Genomic DNA, 22155 nt, shown 5'->3' on the forward strand with positions numbered 1-22155 from the left:
TCCCTTTAGTTGCCAAGGGACTCCGGGAAGACCTCGAAGAGGCTAACATATGGTCAGATTATGAGCACCTGTCAGGCAAGAACAGAAACATTTGGTCCCATTTATCAAAAATGTCTAAAAAAAAGCAATTGGTTTTGTTGATGATGACAATTTTTTGTAAATGATCTTGTCAGTGTGTAATCTCTGATTTTGTCGACTTCTTTACTCATTTCACAGCAGGATCACGGATAAAGCTATGTTTGGCAATGGTTTGCGGATAACAAGAACACAAACTAAATTTGATTCAGTAAAGTCAACGATAAAGCAGTAAAGTCGGGATATAATCGCTGGCCCAGGAAGTGTAGAACAAATGGTAACAGTCAGCATTGATACATAGTAGCAGGTGATCCATTGGTTTTTTTTAAACACAGGGTGTTGAGCCATTTTAAATAGTTATTAAAAAGTAGTTTTTTTTCAGTGGACAACCCCTGAATCTTACAATAAGCAAAATAAGGGGTGGGGGTGAGAGTTCGGTTTGGGTTACCTGAACCCGGTCCCAATAACAATTTTCAGGATCGGGTTCAACTGAACTTGTGGAACTGAACATGAAACTGTCCGCTCCTCCCTATTTATTATGCATTGAATGCCAGAAAACTGATATATGGCATGCAAAATCACATTTTTTGCCACAAGGCACTGTTTGCTCCTCCCAAAAAATTGGATTTTACCAGGTTATAATATGGGTGGTTTGGGCACCAGCCCGGGCCCAAGTTTTCTAGGGGGCCCAAAGGCTACCCAAAACAGCCACCAAGTTTGATACATAGTAGCAGGTGATCCATTGTTTTTGTTTGTTTTTTAAGTTTTTTTTTTTCAGTAGCCAACCCCCTTAATCTTAAAATTAGCAAATAGGATATAGAGCTTAGTATTTGTCAGTATTATTCTAATATATATGTAAAAAATAATCCTCATGACACAAGCGACCAGACGCTTGTCTTTGTATTATAATTGTTTCCATCTTTACATTGACGCTAGGAACTCCTTAAGATGATGGATTCGGCAATATCACGTCTAGAATGACTATGTGCCTGTGTGTGTGTGAGCTCCTCCACCACTGACTCCAGACTGGAATCCCTTCCTCTCCCTTTAAGTGAAGAAGAAAGACTCGGAATTAGGGTAAAGGTCATGGAGGAAAAGCGTAGGATACAAATGTTTTCAGTTCATGGATAGTCGCTGGTTACAAATAAGGGAGAAATATAATTGTTTTCCTGAATCATTTCCTTATGTGTAACCTGAATTCCAGATGTCCCCCGATCACTATTGTTACTGTGGCGGAGATCATAAGCGTCACACATAAAAAAAAATTGGAATTAGAAATTGGTGCAACTTGGATATAAAGAGATAAGATACTTTCCAAGTGATTGAGGAAGTCAAAATCTGCAAAGAATGTCTTCTATAGTTTATCCGAGGCGAAAACTCTCAATATGAGTAGATGGTAAAAAACAGATTAATCTTATTTATTTATAATGTTTATAATTTATTTATAATTTAATCTTATTTCTTGGTCAAACTATCAGTGGCTTTCCCTGGAAATTGCATGGATGTAATGTAAACAAAAATCATTTATTTACAATGTGGGGTTGATCTGTCATTACCGATGAGTGGATCCGAACCCACAATGTTCAGGTCCGTGCCAATGATGTCAGGGGAGCATCAATCCTAAGGAAAATGGCTGCAAGCATGCACCGCCAGTGCTTGAATGCAGCTTTGCCTGCAGTGTTTAAAGGGTTAACACCTCTGATCAGTGTCATGACCAATTATATATATTACCGGTGGGGGTGAGAGTTCAGTTTGGGGTACATGAACCCGATCCCAAAAATAATTTTCAGGATCGGGTTCAACTGAACTTGTGGAACTGAACATGAAACTGTCTGCTCCTCCCTATTTGTTATGCACTGAATGCCAGAAAACTGATATATGGCATGTAAAATCACATTTTTTGCCACAAGGCACTGTTTGCTCCTCCCAAAAAATTGGATTTTATCCTCTACTAGCCACTATTAGGGATGCAGTTTGAGGTGGTCCATCCGATGTACTATAACCTGCACAAGCTGGAATCGACTGTGGCACCCAGGAAGCTGTGGGATTAGTCTTCTAGCCATATTAGCTATACCAGGTTATAATATGGGCGGTTTGGGCACCAGCACTGGGTCCAAGTTTTCAAGGGGGCCCAAAGGCCACCCAAAACAGCCACCAAGTTTGACACTACCCTGTTGAGATAATAAAGAGAGGGACCCAGATCCACAAAATCCTCGTAAATGTGTGCTGGCTCTTTATGGATTCTAAACGTCCTTTAACTGCTGAACTTAAAGCAGAGAGGGTTTCTAATCTTTCCCAAGAAAATCAGTTCTGGCCATTAATGTCAAACCATTAAAATAAAATTTGACTTCTGAAAGGCCCAGAATTGTCATACTGCTCATGGCTCAGCCGGTCATCAGGTAGGGCATTTTTGCATAGTTACAGGTTCCAATAGCCTCTGCCATGTGGATTTCAAAATAGTTGATTTTTAATTGTTTCTTTAACAGCTCCTTGCCAGGAGCCTGTGGTGAGTCCCAGGGTAGGGGGGGGGCAGTTTAAATGAGACTCGCTTGTGGCAATGAGCTGACATAAGTGGAGGGAGTGAGCAGGTGAAAGACTGATGGAGGTGGTGGGCACTGAGTGAGGATAAGGGGAAGAGAAATTGAGGAAAGGACGGTTTGTGCCATTTTAACTGTTCCCCTCCGGGATTCACCACACACTTCTGGGATGGAGTCAGGTAATGTTAAAGAAACTATTAAAAAGCAGTGTAATTATTCAGATGCACCACAAAGGCATATTTGAAATCAACATGCCAGAGGCTATTGGAACCTGTCATCATGTAACAAATAACCCTCCTGATGACAGGTTCCCTTTAATTTGCCTCTACATATCAGCGCTAAAAAACACTTCTCAAGAGATCACATCACTTCTGAGGGAAAGCCACGTCAATGCCTTTTCATTTGACCACTGAAAGGCTACCTCCTGGAGTCAAGACAATGGGGCAGATTTACTTACCCGGTCCTGTCGTGATCCACTGGCGCGTTCTCCGGTGAGGATTCAGGTCTTTCGGCGATTCACTAAGGTAGTGCACCCGATGTCCACCAGGTGTCGCTGCTGCGCTGAAGTCTGCCGGAGTTCGCCGGAGTTCACCTTCCTATTCCTGGGTGCAGGTAAGCGCGTGTGAAGCGGCACATTTTTTTTTAAATACCGCGGTTTTTCCGAATCCGTCGAGTTTTCCGACGGCCACGTCCCCCGATTTCCGTCGCATGCATGCTGGAGCCGATGCGCCACAATCCGATTGTGTGCGCCAAAAATCCAGGGTCAATTCGGCGCAAACTGGTAATTTTCGAAAAACCCAATGAAAAAGAGCGATTCGGGCCCTTAGTAAATGACCCCCATTGGCTTACATTTATTAAAGCCCCTGCACCAGTTTTCTGTCTGACTTTGCACTTTCTTTTCAGTGTAAACTACTTGTACATGTATTTATGAAGTGTCTGAGACACAAAATTCTGCACTGAAGGGGGCGTTCCGGTGCACAGTTGAATTTGCGACACATTTATCATGTAGTGTCCGACAGAATTGTGTTGCACGCTCTATGTTAAAGGTACGCCAAAAAAAAATTGGTGCACTCAGTGCAGTGCAGGAGACGCCAGGTTCATTAAGAATGTGGCCAGAATCCATGAATCTGTCACACACTTCACCCTCTTTATGCAGTTTGTACTATTTCTGATAAATGTGGCCCATTGTTTCCCAATACTCAAGTCTAATGTTACTCTATGGGACTTTCAGTAATCCAGTTTTTCTCTAGGTTTAAATCATGTGTTCACAACCAATCGGTGCAGGTTTTTCCTACTGAGACTAAAGGTCTTTTGGAAAAAGTTGCTAAACAGATATGGTATAGGTGCTGTTCCTTGCATACAGCTTCTGTAACGTTCTGCAGCCAATGCCACCATCTTGAGATATTTTACACTATAGAGGGAATGAGCTCAAGCACTGGGACCAAACATGACAGTGTGTGAGTCACCGACTGGCACTTTTCAGCACCTAACAAATAAAATGTCTCTATTTAAAGAATATTGCTCTTGGGTGTATGCAGGCAGCGTGAAGACTGTATCAAATCTTATGTTTGAAGGCAGTGATGAGAATTATAGGAATGTCTATGGTTATTGGTTATTCTTCATTAATCCATTATTGATATTCATAGTAGGATTTAAAGGAAAGCTACCATCTGATTTGATGCATTATGAAGCAAACATACCTTGAGAATGCTGTAGCTACACTGATGCAGGATGATATATTTGGTTAATCCCTGTGCTGAGTGGTTTTGCTGAAAAAACAGATATAACATTATGATAATGAAGCTCTGTCTCTTCTATGGCTGCTCCTGGGCTTCTCCTAGAATGTGAGTTTTTCTCTGCAGGAGAGGATGATACAATCACTTTTTTCCCTGCCAGACAGAATAATCACTTGCTGCACCATCCCCCAGCTGCTGTGTATGAGTGATCCAGCTCAGGTTGATCAGTCATGCTTGACTAACCTCCTTTTGTAATTACAAGCTCCTGTTTGTAATGTGTTGATCTATGCAGCCATGCTGACCCGACTTTCCCAAGGTCCTGAATGTTATAATTGTTTTTTCAGCGAAATCACTCAGCTCAGGGATTAACCAAGATATGATCCTGCATCAGTGTAGCTACAGCATTCTCAACGTATGTTTGTTTCAAAATGCATCAAATCAAATTGTAGGTTTTCTTTAAGCTTTGTCTAACCCATTCATAGACAGACATGAAGCTACATGAATAATATTGAGCCCGCTATTATTTTAAGAAAAGCAATTATTGACGTGACCCCTCCCTTTATGGGAAATTTTAAGGTGACCCAAAATCACATTCAACATGGCTTATTATACTACAGCCTAAATCATGAGATGTTTTGGTGCTTGTGGTATGTTTACCTGCCCTGGGGTATTACTATTGGGTGCCAGGCCAGTCCCCAGCCTTCAGGTGCATCAGTCCCACATACCCCTGAATCCAGCCTTATCCCCTTCTCACATCAGGCCAACGTTCTTACTGTTCTTTGTTGCTCTCCCTATAAAACAAGCCTCATGATTTGGGAGTCGATGGTCCTGCCGCTGATGTATTGTAGGTCCCACTTCTTCTACATTGCCTTCAGTAGTGGATCCATGGTTATCCCTATTGATGGCTTCCTCTATGGTTTGAAGAATGTTGAAGTCCAAGATTTTGTCCCCATAAAAGAAGTGGCCTTGTGGTGGGTCCTTTTCTACTGAGCTGATCCAAGGTGGATTTTCAGATACCTGTGAAACATACAGTACCTTGAAATGTTTGTTCCTACTTTATTAAAGGAAATCTACCATCAAACTCAAGCACGATACACCAGGGACACTTACCCATAGATTCAGGCGCCATGACTGTGGAAATCTTCTTATATTTGTTATCCATGGTCTCCTTCCTTCTAAAATCAACATTTAAAATTATACTAGTGAGCCAGAATTGCACTAGGGGCATTACCAGAGCCTATCCATGCTCTGGCTTCACAGGCTGTTACACTGTACAGGAGCACTTTCCCCTCCCACTGCGTGTTGAAACTTCATCTGCTGCTGTGAGATTACATCAGGCAGAGGGAAGAAGTGCTGAGAGAGCAGGGGGAAAGGGGAGACAGTGTAACAGCCTGTTAAGATAGAGCACTAAGAGGCTCTGATAACATCCTCCATTGGTTGATATTAGAAGGACATGGATAACAAATACAAGATGATTACCACAGTCCCGGTGCCTGGATCTATGAGTAATGTCCCCGGTTTATCAGGATGGATTTTGATGGCAGATTTCCCAGATATTCAGTCACCTTTCCTGACTGACCTGCTTTATTGAAGCTATTCTTCTCCATGAACAAAACTTGTAAGAGAACTTTATTGTTTAGTTCCTTTGTTATTCCTTGTAAAATTTATGAGTAGATAGCCAAGTGCATGTTCCTAGTTGTGGGCATGTCTCTTCATAGTCTGATACTGTCCAATCTGTGCTAGGACACACCCAGTTGTCATTTCTCTCTGGAATAAAAAAAGGATCAGCACCGTAGGGAGTTGTAGGAAAATCGGTATAGGTTTACTGATTATAGATGTGTCCTGATATTGTGGAAATGCTTATATGCTAACTAACCTGGAGCACTCAGGCTACGTCACCCGAGTTATGCACACCCCCGTAGAGCTACAGGTCCCGCTTGTCACCTGCTCTATGGTGGGTGCGGTGCTGGGCAGGACCCCATAAATTAAATACGAGGCTCCGCGAGACGCTCGGGTGACGTAGCTTGAGCGCCTCAGAGTAATTAGCATAACTTTTATAACTGTATATTATAGAGTCACACTTTAAGTCCTGAGGAACTTCATATTAATACACATTGGGGCAGATTAACTTACCCGGTCTTGTCACGTTCCCACAGTGCGTTGTCCGACGAGGATTCGGGTCTGTCGTGATTCACTAAGATCGTGCGCCCGAGTTCCTGCATCCGTCGCTTCTGCGCCGAGGTCTGCCTGAGTTCACCTTTTTCTTCCCGGTGCATGTGAGGGCTGATCTTGCGACACATTTCCTTTTTTTAAATTCCGCAACTTGTCTGAATCCGTCAGGTTGTCCGATGACCACACCCCCCGATTTCTGTCGCATGCAAGCCGGTGCGCCACAATCTGATCGTGGTCGACAAAAACCCGGGGCAATACGGCGCAAAACAGAAATAATCGTGAAACCCCACGAAAGTGTGGTGTTCGGACCCCTAGTAAATGAGCCCCATTGTCCATCACTAAACACATGGTAGATGCTCTTTAAAGGAAACCTACCACTACGGATGTACCTATTAAGGTAGATCCGGTGGTAGGTTCATCTAACGTATGTAAGGATAGTCCTTTTTAGGGCTAATCCTTTACTCCCCTCTATCTTTGCCAATCTTTAATCAGAGAAATATGCAAATTTTCTAAAATTTCCTACCCAGACATCTTCAGCTACAAGGATCTGCACGCACTCGTCTGCAAAGCCGGAGTTCTGTGCATGCACAAAACACAGGCCAGTGACTGCGCGATCTCGGCTCCAAAGCTGGAGCTACTGTGCATGTGCAGAGCTCCGGCTTTGCAGACGAGTTCTTGCAGCTCCTTGTAGCTGCGTGCCAAAGATATGCGGGTAGGAGGATCAAAGAGGCTACTGGGGCGTGGAGTAGGTGCGCCCTGTAGCCTCAGCTCCGGATACTCGACACCCCAGTAGCCTCTTTAGAAAATTTGCATATTACCCTGAATAAAGATTAGAAAAGATAGAGGAGATAAAGGGTTAGCACTAAAATGGACTATCCTTACATACGTTAGATGCACCTACCACCGGATCTACCTTAATAGGTTTATCCGTAGTGGTAGGTTTCCTTTAAGGGTGTCAAGAGAGATACACGTTAAACAACCCCTTCCAATTTTTATTTGTTTTTGTTTTTTTTAAGTTATTTTTCTACTTGTTTATTTCTTTCCTACCTTTCTGGATCTCTACAGAAGGAACACCCACGTGCACCGAGGGAAGACTTCAATCTGATGAAGAATGGTTATTACATGACGTTGCTGTGTGTATCTAAGCTGTCGCCCAGACTGAACTATCAGTCTAGAAGACGAATCGGTATCTCTGTAGCAAAGTTTATCGTCTATTTATACCCCGGCCGAGGGCTGCACAGCCATTTATCTGTCCCAGGGATATTGAGTAGCTGTCTTACTAAACACATTTGAGTCTCAGTAAACATATGACCTCTATATAATTTCCAAAAAACGTTTGATTACAAAATAGTGGATCCTTTCAGCTCATTGCTGGCACATGGCAGTAAAGTTTCATTTTATGTGAGAATATCAACCACAAGGCTTTTTTTTCTGTGCAACTGCAAATATAGGCCGGCGAGCCTTGGCCTCCGTCATAGACAACCATTATGCTCTCAACACAGTTTGACTGTGTATATGTACCCTGGAGCCCGGCCAACCGCATCCAACCTGACATATCCTAAGAAGGACGAGACACACATCTAACTCCAGAGGCAGGAATATAACAAACTGCTCCATAAATAAATGGGGGGAGAGGGGTTATAATATTATGCGATTTCTGAGATATCAGATTATGTCCAAATAATAGTCATAAAGGACAATTCCATATTAACCTTCTCAACGGTTTCAGCTTATTCACTGCATATTCTATAGTGAAACTAGTCAGAGTTATCTAGTTTGACAGTAGAGGAGGATTAAGACAGCCATAAACTCTGGACTGTATGAAAAGTGGGGGTCATTGTTATTTAAAGGAAACCTATTGACTCGAGTATAAGCCAAGGGTGGGAAATGCATTGGTCACAGCCTCCACCCAGTATATAGCTAGCTCCTACCCCCCAGTATACAGCCTGCCAGCCCCCACCCACAGTATAGAGCCTGCCAGCCCCCACCCACAGTATAGAGCCTGCCAGCCCCTGCCCACAGTATAGAGCCTGCCAGCCCCTACCCCCAGTATACAGCCAGCTCCTGCCCCACTGTATCTAGCCTGCCAGCCCCTGCCCCTCAGTATATAACAAGCCCATCCCCGGCTTCGAGCATGCCAAGGCTTTAAAAAAAACACTCACCTTTCCGACGCATCCCCCCCCTTCTGCAGGTCCTCTTCTTGCTTTGGGTGCTCTGACTCCGTGTTCGGGTCCTCTGGTTCCTCCTCAAGTTTTTCTGACTCCTCTTTGGGATCCTCCGGCTCCGGCTCCTCTTCGGCCGGCACACACGATTACATCAGCCGCTTGCCAATGCCATTGTTTGTGGGCCGCCATCATCAGTGGAGCCGGAAATACCCAAAGAGGACAGAGCTGGAGCACCCGAAGCAAGAAGAGGACCTGCGGGGGTATCGGTAAGGTGAGTACAGTGTAAAATGTTTTTATAGACTTGAGTATAAGCCTAAGATAAATCTGACAGTTAGTGGCGTGGTCGAAAAGATAAAAACTTTCAAAAAGGGATGATTAGCGTACCTATTTATGTGAGCATTTTGGTCATGTTAAGAAGATGTCATCAATGTAAGACTTGTCTTCAAGTCCAGCTCCACACAAACATGCTTATGGAAATGGACCCATATGCTGGTGAGATCACACAGACCGAACACAGTACAGTGGAGTAATTGCATCATATAGAAATATGATGCAGGGAGTCTCTGCCCGCTGGCTGAACATCAGCGCAGACACTGTAACAATTGTCGCAGTATCTGTGCTACAGTTCAACTGGAGACAGGGACTCTTTGCAATTCCTGTCCACAGTACTGTGCTCGGTACGTGGGATCTGACCAGCATATGGGTCCATTTCCACAAGTATTTTCATCTGCAGACGGAATTAAAGGATATCTACCACCAGGATTAAGGGTTGTAAACCAAGCACACTGATATACTAGTGTGTGCCCCCTCTGGCAGGATGGCCCTCTGGCCCTTGTATAAGAAGTATGCAAATGAGCCCATGGGGCTTCAGGCTCCATTAAAACCTATGGAGCCCTGAGCCCCTAAGGCTCATTTGCATAATTTTTGATGTAAAATCCCAGGCATAGGAAGCTAAAAGAAGAGCAGATCCTGCCAGAGGGGCGCACAGAATTACGTCAGTGTGGTTCATTTACAATCCTTGTTCCTGGTGGTAGATGTCCTTTTAAGAGCACCAAATGTGAAGGTCCCAGTTATCGTCTGGTCATGATTGAAGAGGGTGTCATTTTTGCAAGCCATTTCATAGATGTTTATTTTAAGATTTTGTGGCCAAAACATTCCAAGTGCAATCCTAAAAACAGATTATTTCGTTTTTGGATATACCTGAGTGTGGGCAGGAAAAAATAGGAGAAAAACAATACTTACCTCTACTGAGGTATCCCCACAGCTCAAGTTGTAGCTCAAGGTGCCAGATGCTCCAAAAGGGCTGCCATCCTGTATATTCTGCATTCTATCCCTGTTATAAGCTGTCACATCTAAATAAATTGGGTCACTTACACTATGAAGGTAACTTTGACACCTCCATCCTGTGGGGATATCATGAGCCTTCCAATGGAACCATGGGATAAGATAACAATTGCTCTCCGTTTTTTTTTACCAAACCTTTCCCCTCCTTAACAATCTTTGTGAAAATTGGAAAATACTTTTAAAATGTGATATGTAAAGGATAATCTTGGAACTGGATCCATGAAACGGCAGTGTATGATACTAGGGGCCACATTTATCACTTTTGTGCGCCTAAGTGTAGTAGTTGCGCCTAAATTCTGGCGCACTGTTTTGCCAGAATTATCACAAGCTACAACCATCTGTGATAAGTATATTTTCTGCCTCTTATTAATCACTTTACTTTAACACAGTTTAGGCGCAGTTTAGGCGCAATGTTAGATTCGGGCACTTACATGTCATCCTGCTACAAGCTCCTCTCTGCTTCTCCCACAGCCCAGAATGAAGATAACACTCACAGCAGCACCCAGGTGTGTGACACCCTGCACCCAGTGACCTCCTCAGCAGCACCCAGGTGTGTGACACCCAGCACCCAGTGACCTCCTCAGCAGTGGCTTCTACTGGAGGGGATCCCCCAGTGCTGGTCTCCTGCTGCACCCCTGTAATTCTGCACAGTATCCCCCTCAGACACTGTGCAGAATTACATGGGGGACACTTGTATGTCGTATCTGCAAGCTTCTGCAAACTTGTGCAAACTTCTCTTGCTCTTGCTGTGAGCTCAGCGTTTTGCAGAATATTTAGTAAATAGAAGGTGATGAACTGTAAATAGAGTCTGCAGCTCCTGTCTGCAGTGTATCTAATGTATCTATTATATGTTCCAGTGTCTGGCTGAGCTCTGCTGCTAGAAATGAGCTCTTCTGCAAAGGGGCTCAGTGCTTTCTTCTCAGATAACGCCACCTTCGAGCTGGAGTGTTTTTGCGCCCGTTTTTGCGCCTAATTGCAAAAGTCGCACGTGATGAATATCATTAGGCGCAGCAAAACATCTGGAATTGAACGATAGATGAGGGAAAGGTGGTTATTTTAGCTGCGCGGCTAATTTGACGTTTAATCGCAAAAATGGCGCAAAAACGGTGCGCCTAAACGAAAAGGCGCAAAAACAACAGAAAAAATGAGTGATAAATGTGGCCCTAGGTCTTAAACCGAGCATACAAGTTGGATAATGGGTTCCCAAATCTTTGTTCAGTTGAAAGTTATTCCCCTTCCAATACAAGTGCATTCTTGGCTCAGCTGAGAGTACATAAATTTCCCATGGGATGTAAGTCCCTAACATCAAAAAGAGCAAAAAAAAAAAAAAGTGTCGGCCATTTTGAAATCCAACATATCTCTCCAAACCTCTAAGAGAGTCAGGAGCCCGTTCCTACATCAGATGGTTATCCAGTCCTGCAAAATCTTAGGTGTGCACAAGGTGTGTCATACTGGAAGTGAATTAATGGTTTCTTAATGAGACCAGATTTAGTCACAGTAAATAGTGCGGCGCCAAGCATAAATATAGTCCAGACCATGAATAGCGCCCATTGATCCTGGATTACCTCAGATTTAATTCTGCTGGAAATCTACAAAATTTTCTTTCCGGTAGAGTTCTATTTATAATGCATTTGGATTCACAGAGGGAGGGGCGCGTCTGTTCTCCTGTATGATGATTTGGTAGTAGTCCATGTGTTTACAAAAGAGACAGAGGATGACATGTGATATAGTGCGGAGCTTCCTCACTATGGCGTCAGCGCGGTAAACACTGGGTAATAGCAGCGAGGAGCCCGGCATTCCTGTGTGAGCTCCCATTTATCTCTGCTCCTAGAGACATAAAAGGAGATGTATAGCTTCTCTCCACAATGTGATATATGACTTTGCTTGGGTAAATTTGGTTAACGGTGGAGGCAAAAAATTATAGATTCAAGCTAGTGCCTGTTAGTGAATGCAATTCTCTTGTAATTTATAGAGCAATTACTTTTTGATTCCAATTAAAGCATAATCACTAAATACTCGTATAAGGACCCGTTCAGACACAATGCAGCCATGTCACGAGGCCTGTATCGGGGCCATAAATCCTACCATGACTGTGCGTTTACTAACCTGAGCATAGAGGTCATGTGATCCTTTGTTCTGAGTAGCGGTTTGAGAACATATGAGAGGAAGACTAAGTAGACCATATAGATCCCAGTCCTCACTGCACGTCACTTGCTTGTGTTCTCTTGATACAACAGAAAACAGTAGGAGAGATCTGCTCAGCCAAACATTAGCTAAGATAAGTCACCCGATCAGTCACCGGCTGAGGAGGTCTATCCTATCATTTCCTGTTGTGCTTGGAGGCAAACAGGAAGTAGAGTGAAACATGGATTAGGAGCGATGGAGTGTCGAGGAACACTAATTGTTAGTTAATTCATATACCCCCAGCTATAGAGCTCTTAAAATAAAAAGGATTTAACACTACCTTTTAACTTTTTACAACCACAAGACACTATGTAGCTCGAGATTTACATCTGAGAAACCCACAGAATGAACTTTTGTGTTGACTTCTATTGAATACTACTCAAGCCGCAAATATGAAACTACAAGTCTACACATTAAATACCCTCGATTGCTAACAATAAGACATTGTGCACTAGCGGGAATTAATATTCCTATGCACATATGACTTCCTTGGGCAAAGCACAACAGGAAGCTCCATTGTATGACAACTGAAGGACACAGCGAGAAGTCAGCCAAGTGTGACAGACCTATTATTGGCCGCATCTAGGAAGGCCATCAATTATTTTGGCTTTGAGTGACAATAATATAAGTCTGAGCCATCCTCAGGCCTGTTCTACTGACATTCACATATTCTTTACCGTTGGTCTGGTGTACGAGCCCCTTAACCTAATTAGAGGACAATTCCTATATGTCGCCCAGAGCCGATTAAGGAAACTAACTTAATACGACCAGTTTTATTAAATCTAAACATCCTTTGTAAGGCTTTCCTTTTATTATCGAAAAGAGCCTTCATATTCCTAGGAGACAATGGCTTTTCATTCCCGGACTGACAGAGCACAATGATTGTCCAATCTGCAGACAATTAAACACTTAGCTACGCCACGGTGAGAGAATACAGAGATGGTTCCAGTTATAAATAATCAGGCCTGACAGCAAAATGGCACCAGATCTGTCGTAGGATATTGAAATGCAGAGACACGGTATACTGGGGACAATCAATCTTCCATGACTTCCTAGGATTCATAGATGCAAGTCATCAAAACAGTAAACATTACCCTAAAAGTAATATGTGCAAAATAACTCTGGAGTCATCTAATCGCTGGGAAAACTGTCCTTTAAATACAAAAGAATTGGATAAACACCATAGGTTAGCTCCATTGCTTTATTTTCTTCCTCTCCTTTGGTCCTGGTTGGGCAATTCTACATGGGCCGTGCTTGGAACGGGGCGCAGGCTATAGCTAGTGTGCCAAGCTGGAATGCCCCTTTATGCCTATTGGCGCGGAGGTGATGTAAGGTGGTGATTGTTTGCCAGGAATTATGACTTTATCAAGGCTAGTATATCACACCACACCTGGAGGGCAGGGGTGGGATAGTGAAAAAGTTTGTGAGGTCCTGCATTATGTTGGAATGTAATTAAAGGAAACCCATAACCACATTTTTCACAAATACAGCTAGTGGCAGGTTCTCATATAGAGCTCTATTAACTAAATGCCACCGTTCTTTAAAAAAAATTCTTCTAAAAATTGTTTCCCTCAGATCCCCATAAAATCCACTTTATAATCTTGCCTCGCATATAGCCACATGTAGCGCAAGTCGGAGGGGCATGGCCTCCCTCCCGCGGATGAATCCAGCAGATCCTCCCCATATCTTCTCAGCATCAGCAATATCATGCAACTAGGATGACATTATCTAAGGTCCTTTAGCCACATAACACTTAATTGTGATCAGATATATGCATGGGGTACAGTTATGAGTTAAATTACAGCATGTTTTCATGAAGGATGGAGAGGAGCAGAGGTCCACGTAGGCATGCTGTGATTTCATGTGATCAGATACATACATACATGGGGCAGACATTGCAAATGTTAGGGTTTACAGGGCCTTAGATGATGTCATCCTGGTCACATGACATTAATTGCGGATGCTGAAAAGGCATCAAAAGGAGATGCTGGATTCAGCCCGAGGAGGCCATGCTCCTCACCTTGTTCTAGATGTGGCTTTATGTAAGGCAAGGTCAATTTTATAGGGATGTGAGGGAAACATTTTAGCTAACAAAAGGATGGCATTTAGTTAATAGGGCTCTATAGGAACCTGCCATAAGCTTTATTTGTGACCTTTTATAAATTTTACAGCTACACATAGATTTTACTCCAATTTTTATGAAAAAAGTTTCAAGAAGTCCCATTAAAAAAATTAAGCTGAAAAAAATTTTAATCCACTCAAATGCTTAAAAAAGGGGTAAAAAGGTGAACATAAATTCATTGGGCTTTCAGTAGTACTGGGGCATGTGGCCCACACTAAGCAGTAATGGTAATTTTTTTTTGTATTTTTCTTAATATCTACTATAATTTTCTTCTGTAGGATTCCCTCAGAAAAGTCATTAGAAAAGTTGGCAATAAAAAAAATCTTGCGACTCTTTATTGATGACCCAGGTTGCATTCACATAAGACGTGATCCGGTCAACCCTATTACTCAGCCCAATTATATTCATGTTGTATTATCATGTAAATTGTTGGATTGTTCCGCTAAACAATCCAGACATCAACGTACAGCAAGTAGATGGCCAAGTAAAACATCTGTTTCAGTCTATAGATGATCCCTCTAACAATTCTGTTAACTTAGCGGCTCAGCATATTCTATGGGGGCTGTAGAGTTGCCAGATGTTACTCAGTTCTGGGGAAAGCAATGCAAAATGGTTTGGAAAGATTCAAATTGGCAGATTTTTCCCCAGAAATGTTGTGATAAACGTCATAAAAAGTTCACACTCAGTAGATTGTAAACGAATAATTAAATCTGTACGATAAATTTTTAAGAATCAGAAAAATCCCATGTATAATTCATCTAATCCTTAAAGGGAACCTACCACCACGGACGTACCTATAAAAGGTAGATCGGGTGGTAGGTGCATCTGTAGGACGTGAGGATAGCCCTTTTAAGGGCTAATCCTCACGTCCCATTTATGTTTTGATAACTTTTATTTGTACATTTTCTAAAGAGGCTACTGGGGCGTGGAGTAGCCGAAGCTGAGGCTACATGGTGTGGCTACTCCATGCCCCAGTAGCCTCTTTGAACCTCCTACATATAAAACTTTGGCGCGCAGCTCCTCATAGCTATGCGCCCTCATCCACAAAGCCTGCCTTCTGCGCATGCGCAGTGGCTCCGGCTTCGGAGCAGTGACTGTGCAGCCGCGGGCCTGCTGTTCTGCACATGCTCAGACGGCAGGCTTCGCAAACTAGGGCAGGCAGCTATGAAGAGCTGCACGACAAAGTTATATGGTAGGAGGATCAAAGAAGCTACTGGGGCGTGGAGTAGCCGTGCCATGTAGCCTCAGCTTTGGCTACTCCAAGACCCAGTAGCCCATTTAGAAAATGTACATATTAGCGAAATAAAAGTTATCAAAACATAAAGGGGACGTGAGGATTAGCCCTTAAAAGGGCTATCCTCATGTCCTACAGAGGCACCTACCATCCAATCTACCGTTATGGTGGTAGGTTCCCTTTAAACATCAAGAGGTAAAATAAAATTGCACATGAACATAAGATTTGATGTTCTTCAACTGCCTCACGTACAGTAGTTTCTTATGACGCTTATCAATTCATAGTCACTTTTCTTAACACTGAGACAGAACGTGATAAACAAGGCCGACCACCAAATTTTGAGTGTAATATTTCTTTTTTAGTAATATTTTTTTTCCGCTTTTTTTACATTCAATTGGTGTAAATATTGAAACACTGAAACAGGACAAATCTACAATACTTCATAATGAATATTTACACAAAAGCATTAAAACTTTTTGTGAACTTTACAGTATACCGGACCATATATATCTATTTAAATTAAAAATTCTATTTTTTATACACATTTATTCCAACTATAATACTGACCACAGAGCTCAAAGCATCCTTCATAAATTATAGTCCCATTTATTAGAGACATTTTGTCCCACGTTATACTTTATGGAACTTTAGTCCTTGAAATTAGACTCCGACATCAAATCTCCTCCATTGTTAATGTTCATTTGCTCAGTTAGTTCCTCTTGAGTTACCGGCAGGGCCATTTTCGTTGCAGAATCTATCTTGAAAAGGTTATCCATTTTTATTAAAGGGTTGATGTTAAAGGACTTTTGAAAAGATTTGGAAGTGAAGTAATACACAAACGGGTCAAAACAACAGTTCATCGTTGCGATACACAAAGTGATTGGGTACATTGTTCTTGCAAATCTTTCAACAGAGCAGTTGGCTATTGCCTGTGAGCGTACCAAAGCATAAAGGAAGAGAATAGAATTGTAGGGCACAAAACATACAACAAAGATGGCGACATGGACGATGATCATCTTTAGAACTTTTTCTTTGTTGGTTCCGATCTGACACAAGGTCGCTGGCTTCCTCAGTGTCCTTAAAACCAGAGAAGAGCAGGTAAGATTGAGAAGCAACGGAATAAGAAATCCAACTACTTCGATGAACATAGTAATTTTTGACAAATACGTCTTCCAGATGCTTTTGGAGAAACCTTCGAAACAAGTGGTGGTCGTGTTGGACACATTGGTTGTAGAGAACAGAGATGCGGAGATGCCTCCACTCAGTACCAAAATCCATACCCCTGCACAGACAATGGCAGAATTTCTCCGTGTTCTAATGGTGCGGGAACGGAATGGGTAAACAATTGCCAAGAATCGATCCACACTGATGCAAGTAAGAAATAACATGCTTCCATAGATGTTTGTCAAAAATGCCGTGCCTGATATTTTGCACAAAGTGTCTCCGAAGGGCCAATGGCGGTTAAAATTGTAAAAAATTTTGAAAGGAAGAGTGAACACAAACAGTAGGTCAGACACGGCAAGGTTGGTCATGTAAATGGCAGTCTCATTGTGCATCTTCATTCGAAAGCAGAAGACACAAAGGGAAGCACAGTTTGTGATCAGTCCCAGGACAAATACTACACTGTATACCACTCCATAAAGGTTGTATTTGAAAGAGTCATCGACAAAGCAGGTAGAATTGCTGTAGTTTCCCATCCCAAACTCCAGAATGTTCTGCTGAATCCTCTGCGGATTCTAACTGTACCCATAGAATATTTTAGAAGAAATCTTGGCATGGCATGGTTATGTGGAGAAAAAGTAGACCATGGTTAAGCAAGTCTCCATCTGCAAAACACATGTTGGAAGCCTAAAAAATGAAAAATAATCAAAATTAGTTCAGTAATTTTGGAGAAAAACAATAAGCTTATGTTTGACTATATAAGGAGATAAAAAATAGCTATTGTGTTTCAACCGATTGGCATATATACAGAAGGCTTTCTCAGTTTAGTCCACATACTAGATTTCAATGAAGAGAGTTATGTACACCTAATAGCCACCACTACTTGTAAGGTTTTCTTCTGCTCCTGCGCTAATCCGTTAAAAAAAAAAAAAAAAAAAACCCTGCTGCACTTTAAACAACATCGCCATAGTCACCCCATTTGCCCCAGACTATACATATTATATATCAAAACAACTGTCAAACACAAGGGAATTAATTTATAATGGTCATTCTGAGTTAATTTGAAAACTGAAAAAAAAATAATTTATATATAAAGCTGAGTGTACGTGTAGTATGTCTGTAGCTTATTAACCACCATATACAGAAGCCATTGTCGGCTGCTGCTGTGGCAGTTGGAAGCTGAGCCGTGATTGGTTGCTGTTCTGCCACAGGTCATTAATATGAGCTCTGAGCTGTGATTGGCTACTATAGCCAATGAGTATAATACAGCTCATGTATCAGGTAAGACAATATGTGACGTAATGTGAGGCAATATTGTAACCACCATATACAGGAGCCATTGTCTGCTGTGGTAATAAGCAACCAATCCTAGCTCAGCTTCTATTTTGCCACATGTCATTAATAGGAGCTCTGAGCTTTGATAGGTTACTATAGGTAATGCGTATAATACAGCTTAGGCTGCATTCACACATTGCATTTTGTTTGCGTTAACTCATGTGTTTTCAAATGCATCACAACAGCTGAGAAGAAGAGAGACAGGCAGGGAGAGCGAGTGACGGACAGGGAGATTATATATATATTTATTTTTTTTTGTTAACCAACTATTTTATTATAGCCAAGAGCAGTTATTTACTATCCCGGGCAACTGCGGGATCTACAGCTAGTGTATAGTGGTTCTCTTGCACCATGATCTATGGAACCAGCTGTAGAATCAAAGTTATAGAAGATGCTAAATTCATTATTTGTGGAAAATTATATATATATATCTCCAGTTTTTTGTAACTTTGTCCTATTTTCCAAAAATAATGAATTTCACATCTTCTATAACTTGGATTCTACAGCTAGTTCCCTAGATCATGGTGTAAGATACACGTGTACATATTCCGAAGCCAAGGACGCCAGATGTGCAATGAAAAAAAGATGGTCAACTATCGCAATATAATAATATAGGAGGATGTAGTGAGTTTCTTGTGGTTTTGTGCTGTAAGTAAAGGTTTAACTTGAAAACTATAAGGCATTTCAGGATAGAGGAGTCCTGCCAAAGCTTCGTAATGTTAAACAGGCTAAATATCCATGGAGTCCTGCAATGAGTATAAGCCATGTTTATGTTTTGCTGTTACTGGAATCTAGACCCGAACTTATACAGGTCCTTGTGCAGATACATAGCAGCAGAACAGGTTTAGATCATCTGTGGTTCAGTAGTAAAGTATTCTATCGCTACACAACAACTGGATTTTATTAGCATATCCAGGACCCACAAAACATCTACTTCTGGAAATCTTGTTTTACTGGTCCAGATGTATGGTACTACCCATTCTGTATGCATGACCCATTCATCATCATTTATTTCTGATTGAAATTTTAATGCATTTATCTCACATGAAACTTCCGACCAAGTAGAGTCTTTGTGCAAAGGTAAAATGCTTAATATCTTGGAACACTAGAATTAAATGGCTTACATCAGGGTCGGCTCCAGGTTTCAGTAGGCCCCTGGGCGACAGAGCCTCAGTGGGCCCCTTTGCAGTGAAATCACGTGGCGGCATAAAAAAAAATTCAGAAAATAAAACAAAACAGTCTTATGTTCCCTAAAATATCCCCTAGTTTATCATCCCAAACAGCCCCCTCATGGTTATTTAATATAAGCCCCACTCACACCCTATGAATTTATTATATACAGCACCCCTCACCCCCTTGGATTCCTTAAGTACAGCCTTATGTGGGCCCCCAGCAGCTCTGGGCCTGGCACTTGCTCAGGTATGCCCAGTGCTTTCGCTGGTCCTGGCCTACATAAAGGGGTTTTCAATGAATTCTGGAGAATCCAGAGGTGGCAAAGTATACCCATAAAGTATACTAAGCTATACTGGCTCTCAATTCCAATATTGGGTGTGGTCTTCATAAACTGCCCATGGTCAAAAGTGCCAGAGGAGTCCAGGAATCATTTTAGACAATCCGTGGTCTCCCTGCACCATGGGACTTGATGTATTAGCCAAAGTGGGTCCTGTGTCACCTCCTGAACTCTCAGCCACGTGCAACACAGGAACTGGAAGGATAAGTACACCTTGTTTTTCTTTTAGTTCTCTCTTCACTGGCCCCCAAGGGATTTTCCAGAATTCCAGTAATATCACAGGATATTTTAGATTTTTTTGAAAACATGCTCAATCCAAATGTTAACATAAAGGAGTTTCCCAATCCCAAGCAGATATTCAGGATAGGGAGGAGGTTCCAATAGTGATGTCAAGAGAATGGTTTTATTCATCTTATTGGGTAAAGTGATAGCGAAGCTCAAAAACCACCCCACAATTAAAACCAGCATTGCGAAGTGCATGTCATAAGCCTTCCCGTTTTCCCAGTAATCTGTCATCTTAGAGTAAAGTATTGTAGGTTCTTAGCTTTATGGATTTTGGTTTCTTGTTGTAACAGAGGTGTAACTTGTTGAACCCCAATGCAATATTTGGCCAGACTCCTAATTTATTGCTCTACTAATATAGGGGATAGATGCCCAATGGGCTCTCAAAAGTTACCTCTATACTCCATCAAGTAACAACCTGCTTGTTCTCCAGATTTCTTCTTCGTATTCTTTCCTAGCCCAGAACTGGCCCCTTACTCAAGAATTGAATACCCCGGTAGAAAAAAAAACCATGGATTTACAAAAATTGATGAACCTCTTGACTTTCAAAAAAGTTGATGGAACCAGCATAAAATGGCCCAACTGTTTTGTCCAAAACGGTGTCAATAAAACATTGTGTGACTTTTTGGAGGTCAGATTTCTAGCACATCGGGTACATTCTTTCCTCAGATATGTTTTATGTCACACTATATGCACTTCAGATTGGCGCCACTGTCACAACTTCCACGTCCCCAGTTGTTTCTGAAGATTTCATTATTTGCTATCCTATCTTCTATCACATGCCAATGAAACTCAAGGTTATTTATAGAAAAGCAATTAGACCATTATGTCCATCTGTAGCTCAAGAAGAATTTAAAGTGACCCGTGCTCTATACGGGACATAGGAGTCTCTCCCCATTTGTTGGCGGATGGACACGGCTAGGAGAAACCAGCTGTTATCGCTTTTATTTCTGCATTTATTCTAATCACTCCAAATGCTCCCATCGGACAGGATATTTACCTCAACATTCCTATAGGATTAAAATACCACAAGGATCCCTTTGGATACCGATGGCCATGAATCAGTCTATTTAGCACACATTGAAAGAAGTAGATGGATTCCGTGTCACATTCTCTATGACTATATACACTTATCTAAGGCAAGAAAGTCAGATTTTCACTGTATGGAGTCAGCTATTCTGTCATGGATTACATGGACTTTACTGAAAGCTTACAGCTCAGAGAGACCCTCCAGGATGACAGACTAAATAAAATGTTAAGATAAAATATGCTGCCTTGGGTTGTTTCCCACCAGTAAGATAAGTTTTCATAGTGGGATAGAACTGCTTAGGCTTAATTTCTTTTAGGATACTGTAAATGTTTTCTTCCCATGATCCCCTTAACGCTGAAGCCACTTTTCACCTTCCTGACACGGCCCATTTTTTCAAATCTGCCCTGTGTGACTATAAGTGGTTATAACTTCGGAACGTTTTAACATATCCAAGTGATTTTAAAATTGTTTTCTCGTGACACTTTGTACTTCATGTTAGTTGAAACATTTTGCACTGGCAGTCCCGGGGCTGTGATCGGTCAGCGTGAGAAATCTCTGATCGCGGGTGTTAGAGGCAGGTGTCGGCTATAACATATAGCCGACACCCGCAGCTTCTGGCCCCGGCTCTGTTCAGGAGCCGGGGCCAGAAGTTTGATGTAATAGTACTGCATTTTGCGGGAACGCACGTCGCGCAATGCAGTACTATTACGTCAAATGTCGGGAAGGGGTTAAAAGGAGTTCTCCCATTGTAGAAAGTAAGGTCCTTTCCAGAGTCTCAGTGGTGGGACCCCACGGATCACGAGAATGGAGGTTCGGGTTGCTCCATTCATCTCTATGAAGCCGACACCCCTCACTAAGACCCCCACCGATCAGCAAGTTAGGCCCTAATCACAGGATAAGGCCTAAATTGCCACAATGGGAGAATCCCTTTAAAAGAGGACAATAATTTTCAACTGGTTAAGTCATCAATATAGGTTTTGTGAGGTCCACCACTCTGGACCACTGCCATCAGCCAATAATGACAGCCTGCTGGAAATGAATATTAAAAGATAACCGAAGCTGGAATTTCAGATCCATTCCTTGTATAGAGTGGCTATAGATGAGGCATGTTGACCCCAATGATCTGATATTGATAAAAGTCATTGGGAGTATCTTGTGTAGCCTTTTTAAACAGAATTATTTAAATGAAATCTACCATCAAAATCAAGCACATAAAATTATTCTAATGAGATGGAAGGGCTCTGGGGGGTTTTACCACAGTCCCTCTG

General features: G+C 42.0%; 1 protein-coding gene and 1 long non-coding RNA gene across 4 annotated transcripts in view; one reads left to right on the forward strand and one right to left on the reverse strand.

The window, feature by feature from the left end:
• The first annotated feature begins 219 nt into the window (after window positions 1-219).
• LOC140078029 (uncharacterized) lies at window positions 220-7936 on the forward strand. Its single transcript, XR_011849880.1, has 3 exons — window positions 220-382; window positions 1012-1152; window positions 7586-7936. It is a non-coding gene; the product is annotated as an uncharacterized lncRNA (long non-coding RNA).
• Window positions 7937-15892: 7956 nt separating this feature from the next.
• The window catches only part of LPAR4 (lysophosphatidic acid receptor 4), a 28820-nt gene continuing 22557 nt past the window's right edge, over window positions 15893-22155 (reverse strand). For all 3 annotated transcript variants that reach the window (XM_072123616.1, XM_072123618.1, XM_072123617.1), the window contains one exon: window positions 15893-17417. In XM_072123616.1, coding sequence (XP_071979717.1) covers window positions 16217-17266 — 1050 coding nt within the window. In that variant the 5' untranslated portion in view covers window positions 17267-17417 and the 3' untranslated portion in view covers window positions 15893-16216. The remainder of the gene's footprint in view (window positions 17418-22155) is intronic.

The sequence above is a fragment of the Engystomops pustulosus genome, chromosome 9 (assembly GCF_040894005.1).
Source record: "Engystomops pustulosus chromosome 9, aEngPut4.maternal, whole genome shotgun sequence".
NCBI lineage: Eukaryota > Metazoa > Chordata > Amphibia > Anura > Leptodactylidae > Engystomops > Engystomops pustulosus.